At 43.7% G+C, this 18,848-nt stretch overlaps 1 protein-coding gene across 4 annotated transcripts; it reads right to left on the reverse strand.

Annotated features, from left to right (window-relative positions):
• Nucleotides 1-131: 131 nt before the first annotated feature.
• CNR1 (cannabinoid receptor 1) lies at nt 132-18,199 on the reverse strand. Of its 4 annotated transcripts, none has more exons than XM_086876508.1 (4): nt 18,058-18,079; nt 10,817-10,906; nt 10,318-10,374; nt 132-5,282 (listed from the first exon to the last, which is right to left on the reverse strand). In XM_086876508.1, exon 4 carries the CDS (start codon nt 5,219-5,221, stop codon nt 3,800-3,802), a length of 1,422 nt encoding a protein of 473 aa, XP_086732634.1. In that variant the 5' UTR covers nt 5,222-5,282; nt 10,318-10,374; nt 10,817-10,906; nt 18,058-18,079; the 3' UTR covers nt 132-3,799. The 4 variants fall into 4 exon arrangements, with proteins under 4 accessions (XP_086732634.1, XP_086732631.1, XP_086732633.1 ...); XM_086876505.1 differs by lacking the exon at nt 18,058-18,079 and adding an exon at nt 17,109-17,197; XM_086876507.1 differs by lacking the exon at nt 10,318-10,374 and having other exon boundaries at nt 18,058-18,199.
• Between the last annotated feature and the right edge of the window lie 649 nt (nt 18,200-18,848).

The raw sequence follows: 18,848 nt of genomic DNA on the forward strand, positions 1-18,848 counted from the left end.
CAGTTGTTTCAGAATCTGACAGACAAACTTATAAACAAAACGTAGAGCACCAGATCGTGGGATGAGGCAGCATCATCACATGGCTTCCTCAGTTATCTCAAAATTTGGAAAACAAAAAAGCAGAGGAATACTTTTTCTCCTTGAATAAATAACAGTTTAATTACATTATAGAAATAAAATATGATATGGTAGGAATACACTGGAAATCTTACAGAAATACTATTCTGCTACTGGTAAGTAAATGGTCAAAGCTACTTTTCATGACAATCTGAACAGTACTTGTGTACAAACTATTATACAGGTCGCTAATGAAAAATATTGCAACAGTTGCAAGAATGTTACCAGCTCAAACAAACATCTAATGATACAATATTCTTCTAAGAGGAAGTAATAATGTTAGATTTACAGACAATAAAGAGTTATGTTCTCCACTTTGAAACACTGGAAATAAAAACCTCAGGTAATCTGATTTCTTTACCTTATATTATCACAAGGAAAAATTTTCCTTTCACTGTGAAACAGCATCCCAAGAGACCCTGTAAACAGTTTATTCAAAGGTAGTATTTGAGATGTCACAGCAACTTCAACAATTTTCCTAGTCCACAATTACAGACTTTTTAGGCCACTGGTTGTACAGATGACTTTTTTCTTTTTTTTTTTTTTTTTTTTTTTTACTTATTTACATACATTCAGCCAAATAACAGCAGGTAGAACGCGCTGTCTATCTCACAATAGACACACTAAAATTGTCATCCAAAGGCCAGTGCAAGATGTGGGTAGTGATTGCACAGCACTGAGGAGATTATATCATACAAATATACAATTAGACTGTCGAGAATCTAACTCTGCACACGTGTGACACAGATGGTCTTCTCGGTAGATACGTGACACCTGGAGTTGGTACATACACACATAACTGCAACTAGCGATGATGATGATGGTGGTGATGATGATGGTGTGTGGTGGCTGTGGAACACAGTATCGTTTGGCTGCACTATCACTAAGTGAAGGTAGCCAACTGCAAATTAGGAATACCTAAAGCTGAAATGTAAGTACAGCTTATCTTGGAATGACAGCAGATTTTTCTAATGAAAGAGTAGCTCTACTTAGTGTGCAACATGTAAGGAAATTGTTGCCAACTCTTTAATAAATGGTTCTAAGTGAACCGATGCAGTTCCCAGAGCTTTAGAAAAACTCATTATGCAAATGAAGATACTGATGATAGACGATAACATTTCACAGGATGCTATTTCTTATTATATCAGTAAGCACCAAGTTAAGTGCCAAGACAGCCCCATTGTCCCATGATTTATCGTAAAATTTAGAACTTGAATGCACAACAAAATTCCACAAAGTTTGCATTTAATTCACAAGAAGACAGTTTCAAAAATGGCTCTTAAAATACCCTTAACAATTCAAATGGGCTTTCCCCCACTTCTCCAAGAGGTCTGCTTTAGGATGGACTAGACCTAGACATAAGATCTTTTCAGGAGGATGACATCCTCTGGCAATTCTCTGCAATCCACTGGTTTTGGCTGACTGCAGTGGGCCCCTCAAGAGTGTGGTGCCCTCCCATCACACAGGTAAGCTGCAGGGGAGGTGGGTGGAGGAGGAAAGTACCCCCGGCTCTTCCAGCTGTTGCTCAGCACCTCACCTGATCCAATCTTATCTTAAAACATGCCACCCCTCATCAAGCCTAAACTTGGAGCCACTTGCACAGAGCCACGGCTGAAAGGGGCTGGGTGCTCGTTCAGCCGGCTGCTCTGGCCTGCACTAAGGGAGCCAGAGAGCCAGGGCTGTCACCCCCTCTCTCTCCCTACCTAAGCACAAGGATGAGGGGCAGGGCAGTATGGATTTGGCTCTACTCGCCCCGTGCCATAGAGAAAGTCACCCCTATTGCAGCAAATGCCAAGCAGCTAAAGGAATAAAGCTGCATTTTCAGCTATTTTGGCAGAAATCAGCCAGAAGGGTGAGGGAACGGTCTGAAAAAGCAAGGCAGCAGAGAAGAGGATCCCAGACCTTATGACTCAGAACAGAATCACAGAATATCCATGCCTCAAAGACTATCTGGTAGCATGTTCCTTGTGACAGTCCCAGGCTGCATAAACTGTCCCACCATGGAACAGTCACTATTTTCCTTCAGTAACTTCTTCCTGGTAGTGTCAAACCTTGTCAGTGGTTTCAGAGAGCTTGCACCTCATTGCAAGCCATTGGATTTGAATACTCACAGCCTTAAAACAAACTACCATTTATTCCTGGCTTTCTCAGCCTTCAGGAACACCATCAACAGCCACAGCATGTCAGTGTGGGCTCATTCCATGCTCTCTGCCTCTCATTTCCCTTTATTCTCAAGTGCAACTGAAAGGTTGCTTCCTCTAGCACATGGATACACATCTCAGCGTGGATCGAGATGTTCTTAATACGGTACTTTCACCAGTAATCAATTGGAAGAACTCAATTTTAGAAACAGAATTCGTGTGCAAAGCGTGCAACAAGAAATACAGTTACATTTGGTCATAGTGTCCTATCTTAGCTACGCTACCATGACTCACACCGGTTAGTATACTTACACACACACACATACACACACACACACACACATACACACACGGAGATATTTATTTATATACACGCTCACAAAATAAGAAAATGTCTGACAATATTTCCTCCTCTTTTAGCGAAGACGAGAGTTTGGCATCTCAGGCTCTGAATCTGCTTAGACCTGGGATACAGGAATGTGACACACTTCAAGTATACGTCGACTGCACAGTGATAACATCGCACATTGAGTCTGACACATGCTGTCTTCAGTGGTCCAAAACCAGCACATGGCTTAAAACCAGATGCCCACTAAAGGAGCCAAAATCCAGGACCCTTGCTTTTCAGTGTTCGTATTCATGCAACGCCCAAGAGCAGGGCAGTAGTCTGTGCAACCATAAACATCCTTCTGTATAAACGCAGTGGTATTTAAAAGTCTGAACCAGTGCATTGCTTTCTCACATTCCTCCTCTATTCCTCTGTTGCTGTTAGTCTCATATGCATGTGAAAGTAAAAGGTAGTGGGGAAATAATTTTAGTAGAAGAACACAAAGCCTCTCCTCTAAGTCCACAGAAGACCACTAAAAGTGTAAAATTTCCAAAATATCTCATAGGAATTCTTCAAATACAGTAAGTGTTTTCAATGGGGTTTACATATCACATTTCACGTTATTTCCACGGAATTCTACCTTATCACTTTGTTTAATCAGACAAATATCAATAACACATAATAAAACAGCACACAATTCACAGGACACGACACGTTTTACAAAACCTCTAAACTCAGCACTGCTTTTGGAAAAGATCAGAAACTCCTATTACTTACAGACATGAAATACATTTCACATTGAAATGAACAGCATGATTACAAGGCGTTTTTTCTTATCTGATGGTATTGGTTTAGGATGTGTTATTTTTCAATTAGGTTTCACAATTCTTCACACCCCCAAAGGAATGATTGCTAATCTGGTATTTTCTCTGTGCTCTTTCAGGAAACATTATTATTCAGTAAACACCTTTTGAGAAAAACTTGTGAAAATTTAGCTAGAATCCCTAATTGTAAAACCTGAAGAACTGGCTGACGGTAATGCTCTTAACACAATCATTGCTCAGCTTACAATGACAAACCAAAAAATATTACAGGAGGGTACAAACACGTTAAGCCATGGGTTTGGTTTTCTCTGTTGTTGATTTTTTTTTTTTAATTTTTATTTTTTTTTAAACTTAAATTTCTTTTCTCACAACACTGAGAAGTCTCTGACTTACAACGCTTCAGCAGTTGTGTCTGTGGAGACAGACATGGTAACTTTGGCAATCTTAACTGTGCTCTTAATGCAGCTCTCGGCAGCCCTGTGCACGTTCCCCGCGTTGTTGGCGTGTTTGTGCTGGCAGTCAGACTCCATGCTGTTATCCAGGGGCTGCGCGGTCCCTTCGCAGGTGGGGAACATGCTGCGGAAGGCGTGTCGCAAGTCCTTGCTCCTCAGAGCGTAGATGATGGGATTCACTGTTGAATTCAGCAAACAGAGCATGCTACAGAAGGCAAAGATAGTCTTGATCAGCTTGTTCATTTTCCCAAAGACATCGTACACCATGATGGCGAGGAGAGGGCCCCAGCATATGATTAAAACAACTAGGATAAGGACCAAGGTTTTGGCTAACCTGATGTCCATACGAGTTTGATCGGGCCTAGTGATCTGTACCTTACCATCCTCTGTCGACTGAATGATGATGCTTTTCTGCGTGCCTCGCTGCAACATGCGAACAGCGTGGCTGTGAGCCTTCCACAGAATGTACATGTAGGCATAGACAATGAACAACAAGAGGACGCTGGTGACCCCGATCCAGAACATCAGGTACGTCTCATCGATGAGGGGGAATATGTCCGAACAAACAGAATTGAGCTTTTTGCAGTTCCAGCCGAGCAGAGGAAGAACGGCTATTACGATGGCGATGGTCCACATCACACAAAATGCTACGACAGCCTTTGGTCGGGTAACAATCCTTTTGTACGCTAGCGGCCTGTGTATAGAGATGTACCGGTCTATTGCCGTGAGGAAAAGGCTACCTACAGAGGCGGTGAAGGAGGCTGTAACTCCACCCAGTTTGAACAAGAAGACGTTGGGGCTATCCTTCCGGTGGAAAACATGGAAATCCACAAAACTGTAGACAAAAATCACGCTGCCCAGGAGGTCGGCCACAGCCAGGCTGCCGATGAAATGGTAGGAGGGTCTACACCGGAGGCTTCGGGAGTGGAGGATGACACACAGGACGAGGAGGTTCTCTAGGACTGTGAAGGTGCCCAGGGTGAGTGACAGCACGGCGATGGCCAGCTGCTGGCTGGGGTTCAGGATCATGAAACACTCCATATCCATAAAGTTCTCCCCGCACTGTATATTCTCCTCATTATCCTTAAAAGTGGACAGGGACTTGTTGTAAAACTCTGTGATGTTGACCTGCTCTGAGGGAATAATGCTCAACAGGGAATCATCTCCTCCAGTCATTTTTTCTTGGAAAGGATCACCCCTGAAGGAAGAAAGAGGGAACTTCTGGGGGTAGTACCCCAGCTTGGATGCCATGTCGCCTTTCATGTCTTCGTACTGGATATCGTTGGAGCCCACGTAAAGGAGATCTGTCGTGATTGTTCGAAAAGTTGTATCTGCGAGGCCATCTAGAATTGACTTCATAACCCCAGTCTTGTTGGTTTCAGAGATACTTGGGGGATGAAAAAACGCATCGGAGGAAATCCTATATGGGGAAGAGATCAGACTTCATTAACAGGGAGACAAACTCCACAGACAACTTAGCTGAACTGTGTCAAAGAAAATCAACCCTTCTCTGGTATTCAGGGCAGGTCCTAGCTTTGCCACTGCGGGAAATCAGGGTGGGTTGAGCACTTAGAAAGAAATCACCTGGATTTCACTAAAACTGAATTACACTAAGAAGTGATGTGAAAAACAGAGGCATGGGGAATTGAGTGTTTCACAGGAAAACAATTTTCATTTCTCATCAAAACTTTCTGAGCTGCTTCACCAGAAAGATATTTTTCTCAGCTTCTGATTGCAAAGTACCTTGCAGACCAATATTCCTTGCTTCATTTAGATAATACCAAGTGTCACTGCAGGGGCAGCACTAAACTGAGTCACCACCTCCATTGTTTTTCTTTCAAAAGGCACTGAGGGTTTTGAAAAATTCGCAACAGAGGCAATGAGGACAGAGCCATGCACTCCAAATTTCACAGTTCACCCAGTATGCCTATGTATATTTATTATCCTGCTATAACAATCTGAGGTCTATTAACATCCTGAATTTGCTACTGCAAATTTTTTTAGCAAGGTATTTGATCAATAAATATATAGCTTCATTACACTCATACATAGAGATTGCTCTATTCCTTCTTCTGCTAAGCGAACTAAGGTACTGGAATGTTTGAGCAATATGAGGGAGGTGACCCAGCTCTGTCCACAGTTTCAGGAAAAGATGACCAGCCCTGTTAAGTCAGTGAGAGAATCAGTGATCTGCTCTGTACACACCAGAAGACTCAGTTCAAGTTTGCCTAGATAAACATGGATAAGACTCAGTTCAAGTTTGCCTAGATAAACTTAGTTTGCTCAACTAAGTTTATGCAGTGGCTAAAATTCCAGGCAAAAGGGATCAGGAGCCACTGCTTCTGTGAGAAGCATTGTAATATAACTTGTACCCCTGGGGACACTCTCAAAACATTCTGTTCCTTTCAAAACTGGGGGGACCCAGCAGAAGGACCCCATGTAGCCAGTGGTCTCTGAGATCTATCAAGTACAGTCTTTGCTCATGGATGGTTACTAGTTGTGGGGAACAACTCTTGGTCAGGGCTCCCTTGGGAGAGGACCCTCCTTCAGCACCTGAGCATGCATCGACATGCAAGACAAGTCCTACAGCTCTTGTTATGCTGTACTCCTTTATATTAATTTGCCAATAGAAAATGCCTTGAATATGGATTGAACATCTGCTTTAGGGCCCCCTTCCACCACCTCAAAGGATGAGAGTGGTCTGAATACAAATAAGAGCCAGAATCACTCCTCTTGTGTGCTACAAATATGCTGCATCTGGTATGGGACATCTCAATGATTAATCAGCAACAGGAGCAAACCAAGCTTCTTCTTGCTTTTAGTATGGAGGAAATTGTTGCACTCACGAAATCCTAGATGCCAGTACATAGGCTTGTGCTGACTTAACCTGTTCACTTTACACAACTGACAATAAATGGTCAGAAAGGCTACATGAGTTTATCTGCCAAAATCAGAGTACTGATCACCCCAACTCCTAAAGAGAAGGCATGCACAGTAGGTACCAGTGTTCTCTTTCCCCATGAAAACTATGTAGGAAGGAAGAAAAGAAAGCCTCTCTACAACAATAGCAGTACTTAAAAATATGGGAAACCATGAGCATTTCCAAAGAAGCAGAGATCCCTTGGCTGATGATATATTTATACTGCCATTATAGCATGTGAACACTCAAGACTTTTTCCATAGCTCTTTAAAGTTTTGCCTTTTATAAAGCAAGCCTGGACATTGAGTATTAAAGGGAATATATGAACTTAGACCTTCAGAAGACACTGCAATTCCAATGCTGCAAAAAAGTATGAGTACAAACAACCCTTACTGGGACAGTTGCAACACACAACATATACTGGCTGAGTCAGCTTTTGAAGACGCAGTTTGCTCAGCAAATAACAATTATTAGACAGACAGACAGTATTAAGGAATTTAATTTTGAGGGCGTGAGCAGTGAAGGAGGGAAATGTCACCGAAGCATTCATTAAAAATGAACAGCAATCATCTAATATGGAAGGTACTTTTCTGTTTTATAGCTGTTCCTAGAGAATTTGCAGATGTTACATGCTGAAAAGATGACTCTACTGAAAAATATGCTTTAGGTGAAGTCTGGTAACTTTAAGCTTGGGGTTGTAACACCATTTTAAAACCGGAAGTGAAGAATGTGCTATTAATTTGAAAACTACCAAAAAATACTAAATAAAAAAAAGTATTTCTATAAATATGTAAAGATTGCTGTGGTAGCCTCTGCTATTCAAGCTTATTTTTGACAGAAGAAAGAGAACCATTTTAATGAGTAAAGCCACAGCCCCATGTCGAGAAGATTATGTCTGAGGAAAGCTTCATAAATTGTATTCAACTGAGCACTTCTGCTAGACAGACAAACAAATCATTATGAGGTAGCTGGTCCCTGCTGGAGCCATGTCAAGTACAGACTACCTCAGAATTAGGTGCCATGCAACCCCTACCTTTATTTGAAATACAAATGAAAGAACACGAATTCTTGTGTGCTCTTTTGAAGGTGGCAGTGAGTTATGTGACAATATCACTACACATGCATATGCTATGCTAACAACACGGTTAACGGGATCAGGAGAGGCAAATGTGACTTTGAATGTTAATGACTTTTTTTTTCCCTCTGTATTTTTACATTGAGATTATTACAGTAATTTTTACCTTATTGTCTCTGCAAAGAGAGTTTTCTTTGAGAGTACTTGGGAGTTCATTAGTAGTGTAGTTTAGGCTTTGGGGGATGCTGCTAACATTAATTTTGGTTTTGTTTGCTGCTGGGAATATCCTAATTGGAAATTTCTAGCAGTATGTGTGCATGCACCTATTCAAGCTGCAGTTGATTTTTATTAAAGTTGCAGTAAAACAACCACTTGCCTGATCCGGAATTACACTTTACAGAAAATTCATTTATTTTAATTTAGATACTAGCTTATCCCAATATAAGCTCACTACTAAAATGCACTGAAGATATCAGCGAGGTTTTCCATAGCAGTCTGGTGAAAACAAAACTGGACCTTTGGTCCTGCAGATATCACAGGGTACACAGATATCACAATTGCTACACAATTTGACATAGAAAGAAAAGACATGGCAGAAGCAATGGTCTTGTTCTTTTCATATGGTCAGGTGCACATGCCACACACATTTTGTCTCTGAGTATTTCTGTCCAAACCTGGAGTGCTGAGCAGGCAGTGCCCATGAAAACAGACACCCCATTCCATCCAGCCACACTGCTCTTCACACTGGCTTCAACACAGTCCAAACCCATCCTGCCCAAGACCCATGACCATCTCCACATGAAATACTCCAGGAGCCACTCTGGCTTCTCAGAGCTCCCGCAGAGAAGTGTCCCCTGCACCCATTCATCCTCTCTCCATGGGGCTGGAGTGACAGCTGTGTGCTGCAGAAAGCTTCCCTCATGGGCAGAGTGGCAGTAAGGGAGAGCCTCCCTACTCTGCCAACTCTCCTGCCCTGCTAGAATTCACTCTTCCAACTTCTTTGTGTTTTCAAAGCTCTCAGCTTCATTCCTTCCATAAATGAGCTCTACTACCTCACTCATTTTAAAACAGCTTTTAAAAGACTGAAACATTAATTAAATATGAAGGAGAGGCTGCATCAACACTGGCACTCAAAAATTTTGATGTATTTCCACAACTGCATGCAGCAATTCACAGCAAGTACTGAATTATGACCGCGGATAAGAATTAAACAACAGAGAAAAACTTCAGGATCTTTTATCTTGAAGACCAGACCAGCCCAGTCATAAATGAGCACCATTTTAGACCTTTCTCCCATCATCCAGCAGCTGTTGATGGGCACTGCCAGACCAGCTGTGCAAAGTGACTGCCACTAGATGGAGCGGCTTTGACAAACTCCCGGCTTAGCTGTCTGCAGTGACTTGTGCTCAACTGCTTCGGCCCTCTTTTCCTGCCTGCTTTACCAGGGATCGAACATGTGAGGTGTTAAACATCACCTGAAGGTTGAAGACACAACTTCCTAAGGCTCTGCCTTTAAAGTGAAAGAATTAGTGAAGAGTTGAGGGGGAAAGCCTTACTAGTGCCCTCCACTGTGTGGTTACATACAGCCCCTAAAAGATGCTTGGATATCAGAATATAAATACACTTCAGGTAAAATAAATAATATATAGTACATAAGAGGCTAGTAAATTATCATCAAGGACAACAGGAACAATTATACCTCCTCCAGACTTCTTGTTGGTCCACAAGACCAGTTCACTTGGGGAACAAGAACATGACTTCATTAAAATGCTATTATCTATCTTCTCCTACTGTTCGGGGATAGAAGGAAAGCTGGAAAGTTTTTATCATTGTCTACAAAAAGAGCTGAATTTGTTACAGTTTTCAAACCAGGATGATTGATAAAGCAATTTTAATAGCCTGAATAGAAAGAGTGAGTATTTATGTTCTTCCTCAGAAAGTAATTATGAGCAATACAATGATGATACTGATAGCTGCAAAAATGTTGACACTGCAAGAAAGGAATCAAAACAAGAAAGGGAAATCCACAATCAAACCCTTTTAGCTTCCATTTTAGAAAATATTTTGATCTCCATGTCTATACATTTCTTCTACGATAATCATAGTTAATTAAGAACAGGCTAAAGGACAAGTAAGAAGAATTCAAACAATTTCTGAATGCATAAAAATATATGCATTATATATTGCATACATATGCGCTCTCCTTATTTACACCTTGTAAGATTCTAAGTCATTCAGGGAAGGGCATTATCTTCTGATAACTTTGCACAGTGCCCAGTACACTGGGACTCCTCCCAAACTGGGTCCACATAGTACTCCCACAGGAGAAACAGCAGTAATTTACACTTGCATGCAGTCAGCTGTAAAACTGTTAGAGAAATGAGATCTACCATGGTAACTGCTGGCCTCTAGGAATTAGAATTGTCCTATAAAATGAAAATTTATATGGCTAACAATTACCTTATCCCATATGGTGATGGACAATACAGCTTCGAGGACAGAACAAGGTTTCCAAGCCTTGGAGATAGAAATGTGTAGACTGAGAAATGGCACTCTCAGACTCAGTAACACCAAGCAAGGAAAAAAACACATGCTGAGAAGAATGCGAAGGCAATGTTACCCCATCCTATTTACTGGTTTACTACTCCATCTCCAAAACTGTGCTACTCCTAGGCTAAAAATGGCAAATATGCTGTCACTCCTAATTCAGGAAAACTTGCAGTCATTTCAGTCAGAATTTTCTCTGTGTGAGGGATCGGGAAGGAGCACAGATGCTAGGAGAGGAGCAAATAAGGGATGTTATCTTCCAGATACAGCGAGGCACTATCAGCTATGGGTTAAACTAGGGCATGCAAGTAATGAACCCAATTTTGTACTTATGTAACATGATCATATCTTCAGCAAGTTGAACCTTAATTAGCAAGAAGGCACAGCTACATGGTTATTTGTGTTAACATACCGTTTGCACACTAGCAGGATAAGGACTGGACTGCTCCAATTTGTGGGCCAATGGCTCCTACGTGACACTCCCCAGCATCCAGCAGACAACCTGAACGAAAACAAAACAAGGGGGAAAACAGGGTGTTAATCAGTGATGGACAATATTTTTAAAAGGAATAGTATTATTTCCTCCCTCTAAAGTTGGCAAGATGTGTGTACCAGTTTCAGCACAGGTAATTTTGTGGTACAAAGGAAAGGAGGCTGCACCTTATGTCCCAAACAGCCAGAGCATATACAAGTGTCTAAGATCATAAAGATTCAAAAGCAAGGCTGAAGCCCTGCTCCTTCTGGTTCAGGGGAAGGACCAAAACTTTGCACTCTGTGAGCCAGGTGAGCATGCTGTCAACCTCTACATCCTGCTGCCCATCTCTAAGCTGCTCGAGTTGTTCCATGCTGGATTGAGTGCTAAACATCTGGAAATAACGGCACTAACTGATATTCCAAAAGGCAGGCTGCATGCCTGATGAGAGGCTTAGCTTGAAGTCCTTCCTCTGAATTAAGCAAACCAAGGGTGCACCTCCTGCATCCCACACAGATGCAGAGCAGGAAGAGCAGGGGCAGGTGCCCCATCTTTGTGAAAAATCTCCTGAGGTCACCCAAAACTCCTCAGCTTGTGAAATACATCCCCTTATACATACATTTCCTGTTTGTCCTGTAGACAAGGTGAAGTATTGAAGTTGCAAACCAGCCAGGGGACCATCAAGGTCACACTAGAGCTACCTGCTCTGCCCAGCTTTTGGAAGAAGGGACGGAAGGCAGAGGTGGCGATTGTAAAACTGTAGGATTTAAAGATCTTCCACAGTTTACTTCCTATTATCTTAATTACATCTAAAGATAGAATTTTGAAAGAGGATGAGGAGTCTTGCTGAAGTATGAAAGACTCAGATAAAAAGAAACAGTGAAGCCATCGTGACCTGGCTGCTTGCTTAAAATCAGCTCCAGTTTAGGGACTTGTTTCCCAAAAAAGGACTTTCTATTCTTCTTCTCCAATAAAGCAGAATGAGTAGGTAATATAAAAAGTTTAATACAATGCTATGTGACTTACATTTTAAAGAAAATGGAAGAGAACTCATTAAGCTGGTTAATTTTGAACTCTCAAACTTTTTATTTTTCACAAAAGAGTTTATCTTGGATTTTAAAATTCCAACAGAAATCCTGTCATCTCCAGCCTCTTTTCCAGCCATTCTCTAATGCCAAAAGGTAAAGGTAATTATTGCTGAGCAGAGTTTACATAAATGTTAAGTGGAGACAGAGAAGCCCAGCCAGGTGGAAATGAGACAGGGGCTGAGCACTCAATCTCCTGGAAGTACCTGGAAGAAACAGCAGCTTAGTACACAATGTGTAGTTTAAGGGAGAGAAGTCATTTGAAAGAGAGCAGGACAAAAAAGACCAGGCTCCATTGGATGCTAAATGTCAAAGGTCTCCAGAAAAATATAATGTCTAGAGGATCAAACTGGAGGAAAACCACACTTATTAGGAAGAAAAGAGATAGAGAGGGAGAGAACCACTCCTAGAAAACAGTTTCCATGCAATGGCCAGAGCAGAACACAGGTCACAAATTTGTTGCAGAAGAAAATATTAGTGAATTTCATTAAAAAGACTTAATGTTTAGAGACAGAAAGATAGCAAAAACATCAGGCTCCAGGGAGAACTCTCATAAACCACACAGAGTGTATGTCTGCCTTCTCACCCCCCTGCAACAAACTGGCTGTAACAAGTTTTAATTAAAGAAATCATGAGATAGCAAGGAGATGCCGAGAGCAATGGTAATGTGGGTTAAGTTATTGGTGTGGTAAGGATTGGTAGGAGAGAGGAAAGATAACTACTGAACCCATACTAAGAATAAGTCATCTCCAGGTGAGACAGGAGCAAAGTGTAGAAAGGTAAGAAAGGAAGACCCAAGTAGAAGTGCCTCAGTGAGGCAGGGATACAGATTTTAGAGAAAGAGAAGAATTGCCTTTGTGATAGGCTGGAGGAAAGCATATCAGGTGAAGGAGAAAATTCACGAGAGAAAACCTCCCTCCTCTTCTGAGCTGTGCAAACTTCAGAGACACCTCCATAAGCTAAAGGATATAGCTAGTGGGATTTCTCAGATCTCACCATACAGAAAGAACAGATCCACTGCTCGCTCTGCAGGCAATGACTTGCTCTTTTGAAAGTCCATTTCTGATCTGCATTCAAACGACAACGGAAGATGCAAAGGGCTCCGAGAAGCCATCCTTGGTAAGGTCAGAGAAAAGGACAGCACTGACACTTGGGACCAGGCTGGGGACATGCAGGTTAGCTGAGCAAATCTGGCCAGGGACATTAACAAAAATCAAACTGCTTAAGGAAAATGATACAGGATGCAGAGATCAAAGGTGGAAAGGAAGAGAGTGCTCAAATGGAGTCATTGAGTGACCCGTATGGGTGAAAAACACACCAGAAGTGAAAAAGAGGTTCACAGGTAATGACAAGTGCACAGAAGGCCAGCAACACATTGCAAAGCAACATCCCTTCTACCTCAGTCTTCAAGAGCCTGCTTCTCCTGCATTCTTTTTTTAGGCCATCAAGTATTGGCAACGCTCAGAAGCTAAGATAAAAAGGCTTTTGGCAACTGTGATGTCCCGTGCCACCAGCATTAGGAAAGGACAAAAATATGCACTCCCAATTAAAAAATGAAAAACATTCTTTTATTTCTGGAGCTTAGGCCTTTCCTAAGATTTAAATAAACTCAGATAAACTGTCTTCATAGTTACATTCACAATATAATGATATTCAAATATACTGCCTTCACACACACAAATAACTTGTGAAATTATTTGCCAGCATATTAAGCCACTACAGCAGATTGCTTGGCAATGGTGTATGTCTTTGAAATATGCAGATGCTCTTCTCTTTTTTAAAAAAGGAGAGAGGGAGGGAAGAGAAGTGAGAAAGAATTACAGTAGAATTTGATATCCAAGTAGCAGAACAACAAATTGTGGAGAGACTCCAACCAATATTGCATCAGACTTGGAAAAATAGCTAAAATACACTGAGGGATGAGTTACGACTTTATATATATATATAGGTATATTTCTATGCATAAACTTACAAATAGACATAAACAAAAAAACCACATGCCTAGAGGAAGAACTGAAGTCTCACAAACCCTGCAGTATGTCATGCATAAACTCAAATTTCAAGTGCTAGAGTACACGCAGACAAGCTACAAGTGTAGGTACAAGAAAATACAGGCAAGATGATTGCTGAACATCCTTCTGAATTCCCTTATACACAGCCCTTTTGGCTAAATGCAAGGATCTAAAACTAATATATCTATCACTGAGATCCTGTAAAAGTTTTTTTGCATGTATATATATATATACACACACATATGTCACCTAATATTCCAGGTATGTACATAGTCTGGACTTCAGTGCTGCATTCCTTAAAACAGTGGTACAACTGACTAAGAGCAGTGATTTCTGAGGCCAGCAGAAGAGGAAGGTGGGAGCCCCCTAAGATCCCAAACACAAACTTTGAAATGTTTCCTAAAATGCAGAAAGATGGAAACTACTCCAGTGAGGGCTGAAAGGGAATTGACAGTACAGACCTGCTCCTGTAGTGAGTAAACACACCTTTCTTAAGAACATGTAATTGCCATAAAAGAGGTTAACGCAGAATGAGGTACTATTTGATGCCATCTAGCCTCAATCTATACAAGCAATACAACATCTGAATTGTCTAAAACATCCACCTTCACTAACAGTCCAGCCAAGGTATAAGAAATGAACAACGTACTAACATGCACTGTAATGAAATACCTATTTTGTCTGTAATTTGGATGTGACCAGTTTCACCAAGAGAGGATACTCCTACTGAAGAGAGGCAGAACAGAGCTCGGGCTGTGCATCACCGTAATGCCCCTGCATGAGGCACAAACGGCAGAATAAAATGTGCTCTGACCTTATGTTGTAAACCAAATCATTTTTCATGGGCAACAATGGCACCTTCGGGAAAAACGGAAAGAAAAAGAAGAAGTTCTTTCTAACGAGAAATTGATTTATAAGTCATTATAGCCATTTCAAAATGACAGGTCATAGCTGGTTTCAGTAATTATTAACAAAACCACACACTTTCAAAGGGTGTGAGTTTTGGGGGGAAATCCTTATCCCACCAGCAGTGATGAGATGCGCACTTTTGGCAGCAGTACGGTGTCAGTCTAGAAATGGAGACACACAGAGCAGTACTGAGAAGACAAGTTGTCACATTTTTAACTTTGCATTAATAACAAATGCTCTTGCTGTCTATTCTGGCACATTTGCAAGCCTGCTTTTAGGTAGAAGGGACTTGCATGCATTTCCACTGTAGATAAGAAAACAAGAGCAGCCTTGTTATGATTAAAAGGGTCTATTTCCCTCTGCCTTCTGTCTTGTGTGTCCATCTGCATAGCTGCTTTGAACTTGGCCAAATCCCAGTGCTAGGGTCGCCCACAGTAAGAATTTTAAATCATCAGCAGACTGAATTTGCTGCTAGAGAAGAGAAAATTCTCAAAATTCTCATCTAAATGGTCGATGAGTGGTTTTATAGAACATTCATCATGTTACATAGCCTAAATTCTTTGGGAAATTGCAGCAAAAAAATAATTTACTGTTTCATGAGGACTATCAGAGAAAGACAAAATAGACATCTGGAAAGAAATGAAGAGTAATCACCATTGAGAAAAATGAATTCTGCAGATGCCTAGGTAGGTTACTGTATGACTAGAGAGGTCACAAAGTTTGTATTTGAGAAGTTACAGTAATTTCTCTTTAAACCATGCAGAATTAGAGAAACTAGGTGAGCAGAAGACAGTGCATGAGACTTGCAGAATCAAGAATGGCAATGTATTCATAAAAATCTTGGGCAATACTAAATTAACGTACGAGTCTGGATTCTTAAGTCTCCTCAACTCAATAGAAAACCATGTCAGCTCTCCCTCTCTAGTGCGTAGCATTTTCAGCACCAAAATTCCCAGTGGGATGACAGTCTGCAAGCATTTTGAGACGGCCACAATAAAAGCTGAAAGTCAAATATGGCTTCAGAAAGAAAGAAAAAAAAAAGTTATTTCTTTCTGAACTTCTGCTGCCCAATCAAAAACTTGTAATAGGGGAAGTTAAAGGAAGGCTTGCATTGGCTAAGACCTGTCAGTCCTTCAACAGAGCATAAAAGCCTTTAATGTGGTCCTTTATGGAACTGAGCTCATATCATTCATCAAAGGAAAACAGACAGGATCAAAGGCATCCACTGGCTCGTCCTCACAGTACTATAACCTGCTTCCACCTTCACCTTGAGTTTTATAGGTATTTTGATTCCATTCCTGTGAGTTTAGGTATCACAGAATGGTCAACGAGCTAAATTCTCAGCAAATAAGTAAATTTCTTTACCTAGCCAACTTTTTTTCCCCTTCTGGCAATAGGTGCCTGCTGGCTCAGTCAAACAATTATTGCTTTTATGAATTCTGCTTTAAAATGGTTTTATTCAAATGGTTCTGCCTCTTATTCCAAGGACCAACAGATAATAAAGCAAAGCTGTTACTCGTTGCCACAAAACTAATTTTAACCTCAAGGAAATCAGAAATTACACATTCATCTTCTGAACTGTTTAAAGATGTTACGTTCATTTCTTTTATGACTGATTTAATAAACTCTGCCACATAATAAATATTCCTACTATAGTCACAGGGCTTTTTCCTCCTCTTGAGAAAGAAAAACCCATGCTGGTGGTTGATATGAGGTATAATACGAAAATAATTAAGCACAGCCAAGTAATTTTTGCAATGCTGTACATTTTGTTATTGAACATCATATTCGGTATCGCTCTGATTCTTCGCCTTAACAGCAATGCCACCCCCAGCAGAGAATGCCATATTCCTTTAAGAAAGGGTGAACAATAACAATGAAAACAACATGATACATGTAACAAAAAATGAAAAAAAAAAATTCCTACACCTTTAGCAGGTTATAAAAGCTACACTGTTTTTGTGGGGTTTTTTTAAGCCTCCCTAGTAGATACTCAAGGAGAATTTTGCTATCTGGCTCTGTTATATATGCCCCTTTATCTTCTGAAAGAAAAAAAAACATGTGACAAAACTGTTAATATTATCATTTGCCGTCAAAGAGAAAATAACAGCGATGACAATTTTAGAGAAAGAAGGAAAACTGTGGACTTCATCTTCTGACACCATTTTACTTAATCAAACTGCAATCAGGTAATGAGCTCTCTCCTACCAAAGGCTTGGTACATACCTCATCCAGGGGTGTTCTCAGTGGAGATTTGCAGACGTCTTTGAGACAAAAAGATGCCCATTTGAAATAAGCCCATCTGGTTACACAAAATTATTTCTCAACAGATGAAGATTTCACATGTCAAACGCTGCGTGAAGTTTAAAAGTCTCACTCTTTTTCAGCTCTTTCCCCCCCGGGCTTCCAAATTTCAGACAAAAACAAACCAACCAACAAACCCTGCCGGGATATTCTGAGGATGCTGGACGACTAAGTGACATTTTTTAACGGAACATCACTGCGCACAAAATTGCGAACCGCCTTTTATTTCGCTTACAGCCTCAAAGACAGAGTTTTGAGAGGAAAAGTGCACGGGCAAGCCGGACCGAACGCCACCCGCTGTAAATCAGCAGCGGGTCAGGACGAGAGGAAAAACCTCGGATGTCAGACAAGGTCCTGTGGGAGCACGGGAGGCTACCGGCTCCGCGCACAGAAGAATAGACGCGTGTTAACCAGAACGCCACCAGCCGCCCGCACCCCCGCCCGCTGCCCGGCTCCCCTCGGCCGCCGGGTGCCCCCTCCTCCGGCCGGGCTCGCCAAGCCAAACTGCGCTCCCCGGACCACCGGCTTTTCCCGGGGGGCCGCCGGGCTACCTCCACCTCGCCCCGGCCGCCCGAGGCGGCGGCGCGGGGCCGTGCCCGGGGCAGAGACCCGCGCGGTGCCCGGCCCCCGCCGCAGCGTGGGTCGCGATCGCCGCGGGACGCGGCGGCGGATCACGGGCAGGGATGCTCCGCAGGCAGCCGCCTCCCCTCCGCCCGTTCCGCCGTCGGGGCAGCCGGTGTCATTCCCCGAAAACCCCCCTCCCACCCACGCCGCCAACAAACTTTGAGGGGGACGACGGGTCCCTGGCCCCCGACCGGGGGGCACCCGCCGCCCTCCCCTGCCCCCCCCTCCCGCCCCGCGCCGTCCTTACCCTCCGCACGGCACCGGCCGCGATCCCCGCCTGCTCCGGCCGCGCCGACCCCCGGCAGGGAGCGGGAGCGCCGCCCCACCCGGGCACCCCGGCACTGGGGAGCGCCGAGGAGGCGGTGCCGGTGAGGGGAAGGAGGAGGTGGGAGACTTCTCCCCCCGGCTGCCTCCCCTTCTTCGCTTCCCTCCCCTCGGCGCCTCCTCTCCGACCACCGCCGCCCTCGCTCGCCCGGCTCAGGCGGCGCTCCGGGCTCCGCCGCCCTGCCGCCGCCGCCGCTCCATGTGCCGCCCGCCCGCCCGCCCCCTCCTCCGCCGCCTCCGCCGCCTCCGCCCGCCGCCGCCTCGGCGCGGGGAGGCAGCGCGGGAGCCGCCGGCCGCCCGGCGTGGCTCCGGCACACGCCGCCGCTGCGTCCCCCCCGCCTTCCGCCCCGCTCCGGTCCCATTTATGAAGCCCGGCGCCCATCACGTGTCAGTGTGTGCCTTTTGTCCCGGCCCTGGCAGCACCGGGGCGGACAGGCGGCGCTGGCCAAACTTCGCCCCGGGGGAGGGACACGGGAACACCGGGGGACACGGCAGGGGCGGGCGGCGGACAGCGGCTCCGTTTGGGGCCGTGCCCCACCCCGCGCCCCGCCGGCCGTGGGCGCTGCCCGGCCGTGAGCCCCGTCGTGCCGGCGCTCCGCCGCCGCGCCCCCCGGCCGGGCGCGGGGGAGCGGGGCCGGGGGAGGCGGCGCGCCGGCCCCCAGCCAATGTGGAAGGCAGCGCCTCCTCCGGCCCGGGGGGGCGGACGGCGCATCC

The sequence above is a fragment of the Cyanistes caeruleus genome, chromosome 2 (genome assembly GCF_971803275.1).
Source record: "Cyanistes caeruleus chromosome 2, bCyaCae1.hap1.1, whole genome shotgun sequence".
Taxonomy (NCBI): domain Eukaryota; kingdom Metazoa; phylum Chordata; class Aves; order Passeriformes; family Paridae; genus Cyanistes; species Cyanistes caeruleus.

Coding starts and splice junctions, on each gene's coding strand:
- CNR1 (XM_086876505.1), bottom strand. Junction 10,375..10,816: donor ATCCTGCTAGTGTGCAAACG/GTATGTTAACAC, acceptor TCTATCTCCAAG/GCTTGGAAACCTTGTTCTGT. Junction 5,283..10,317: donor CCATCACCATATGGGATAAG/GTAATTGTTAGC, acceptor TTCCCCATATAG/GATTTCCTCCGATGCGTTTT.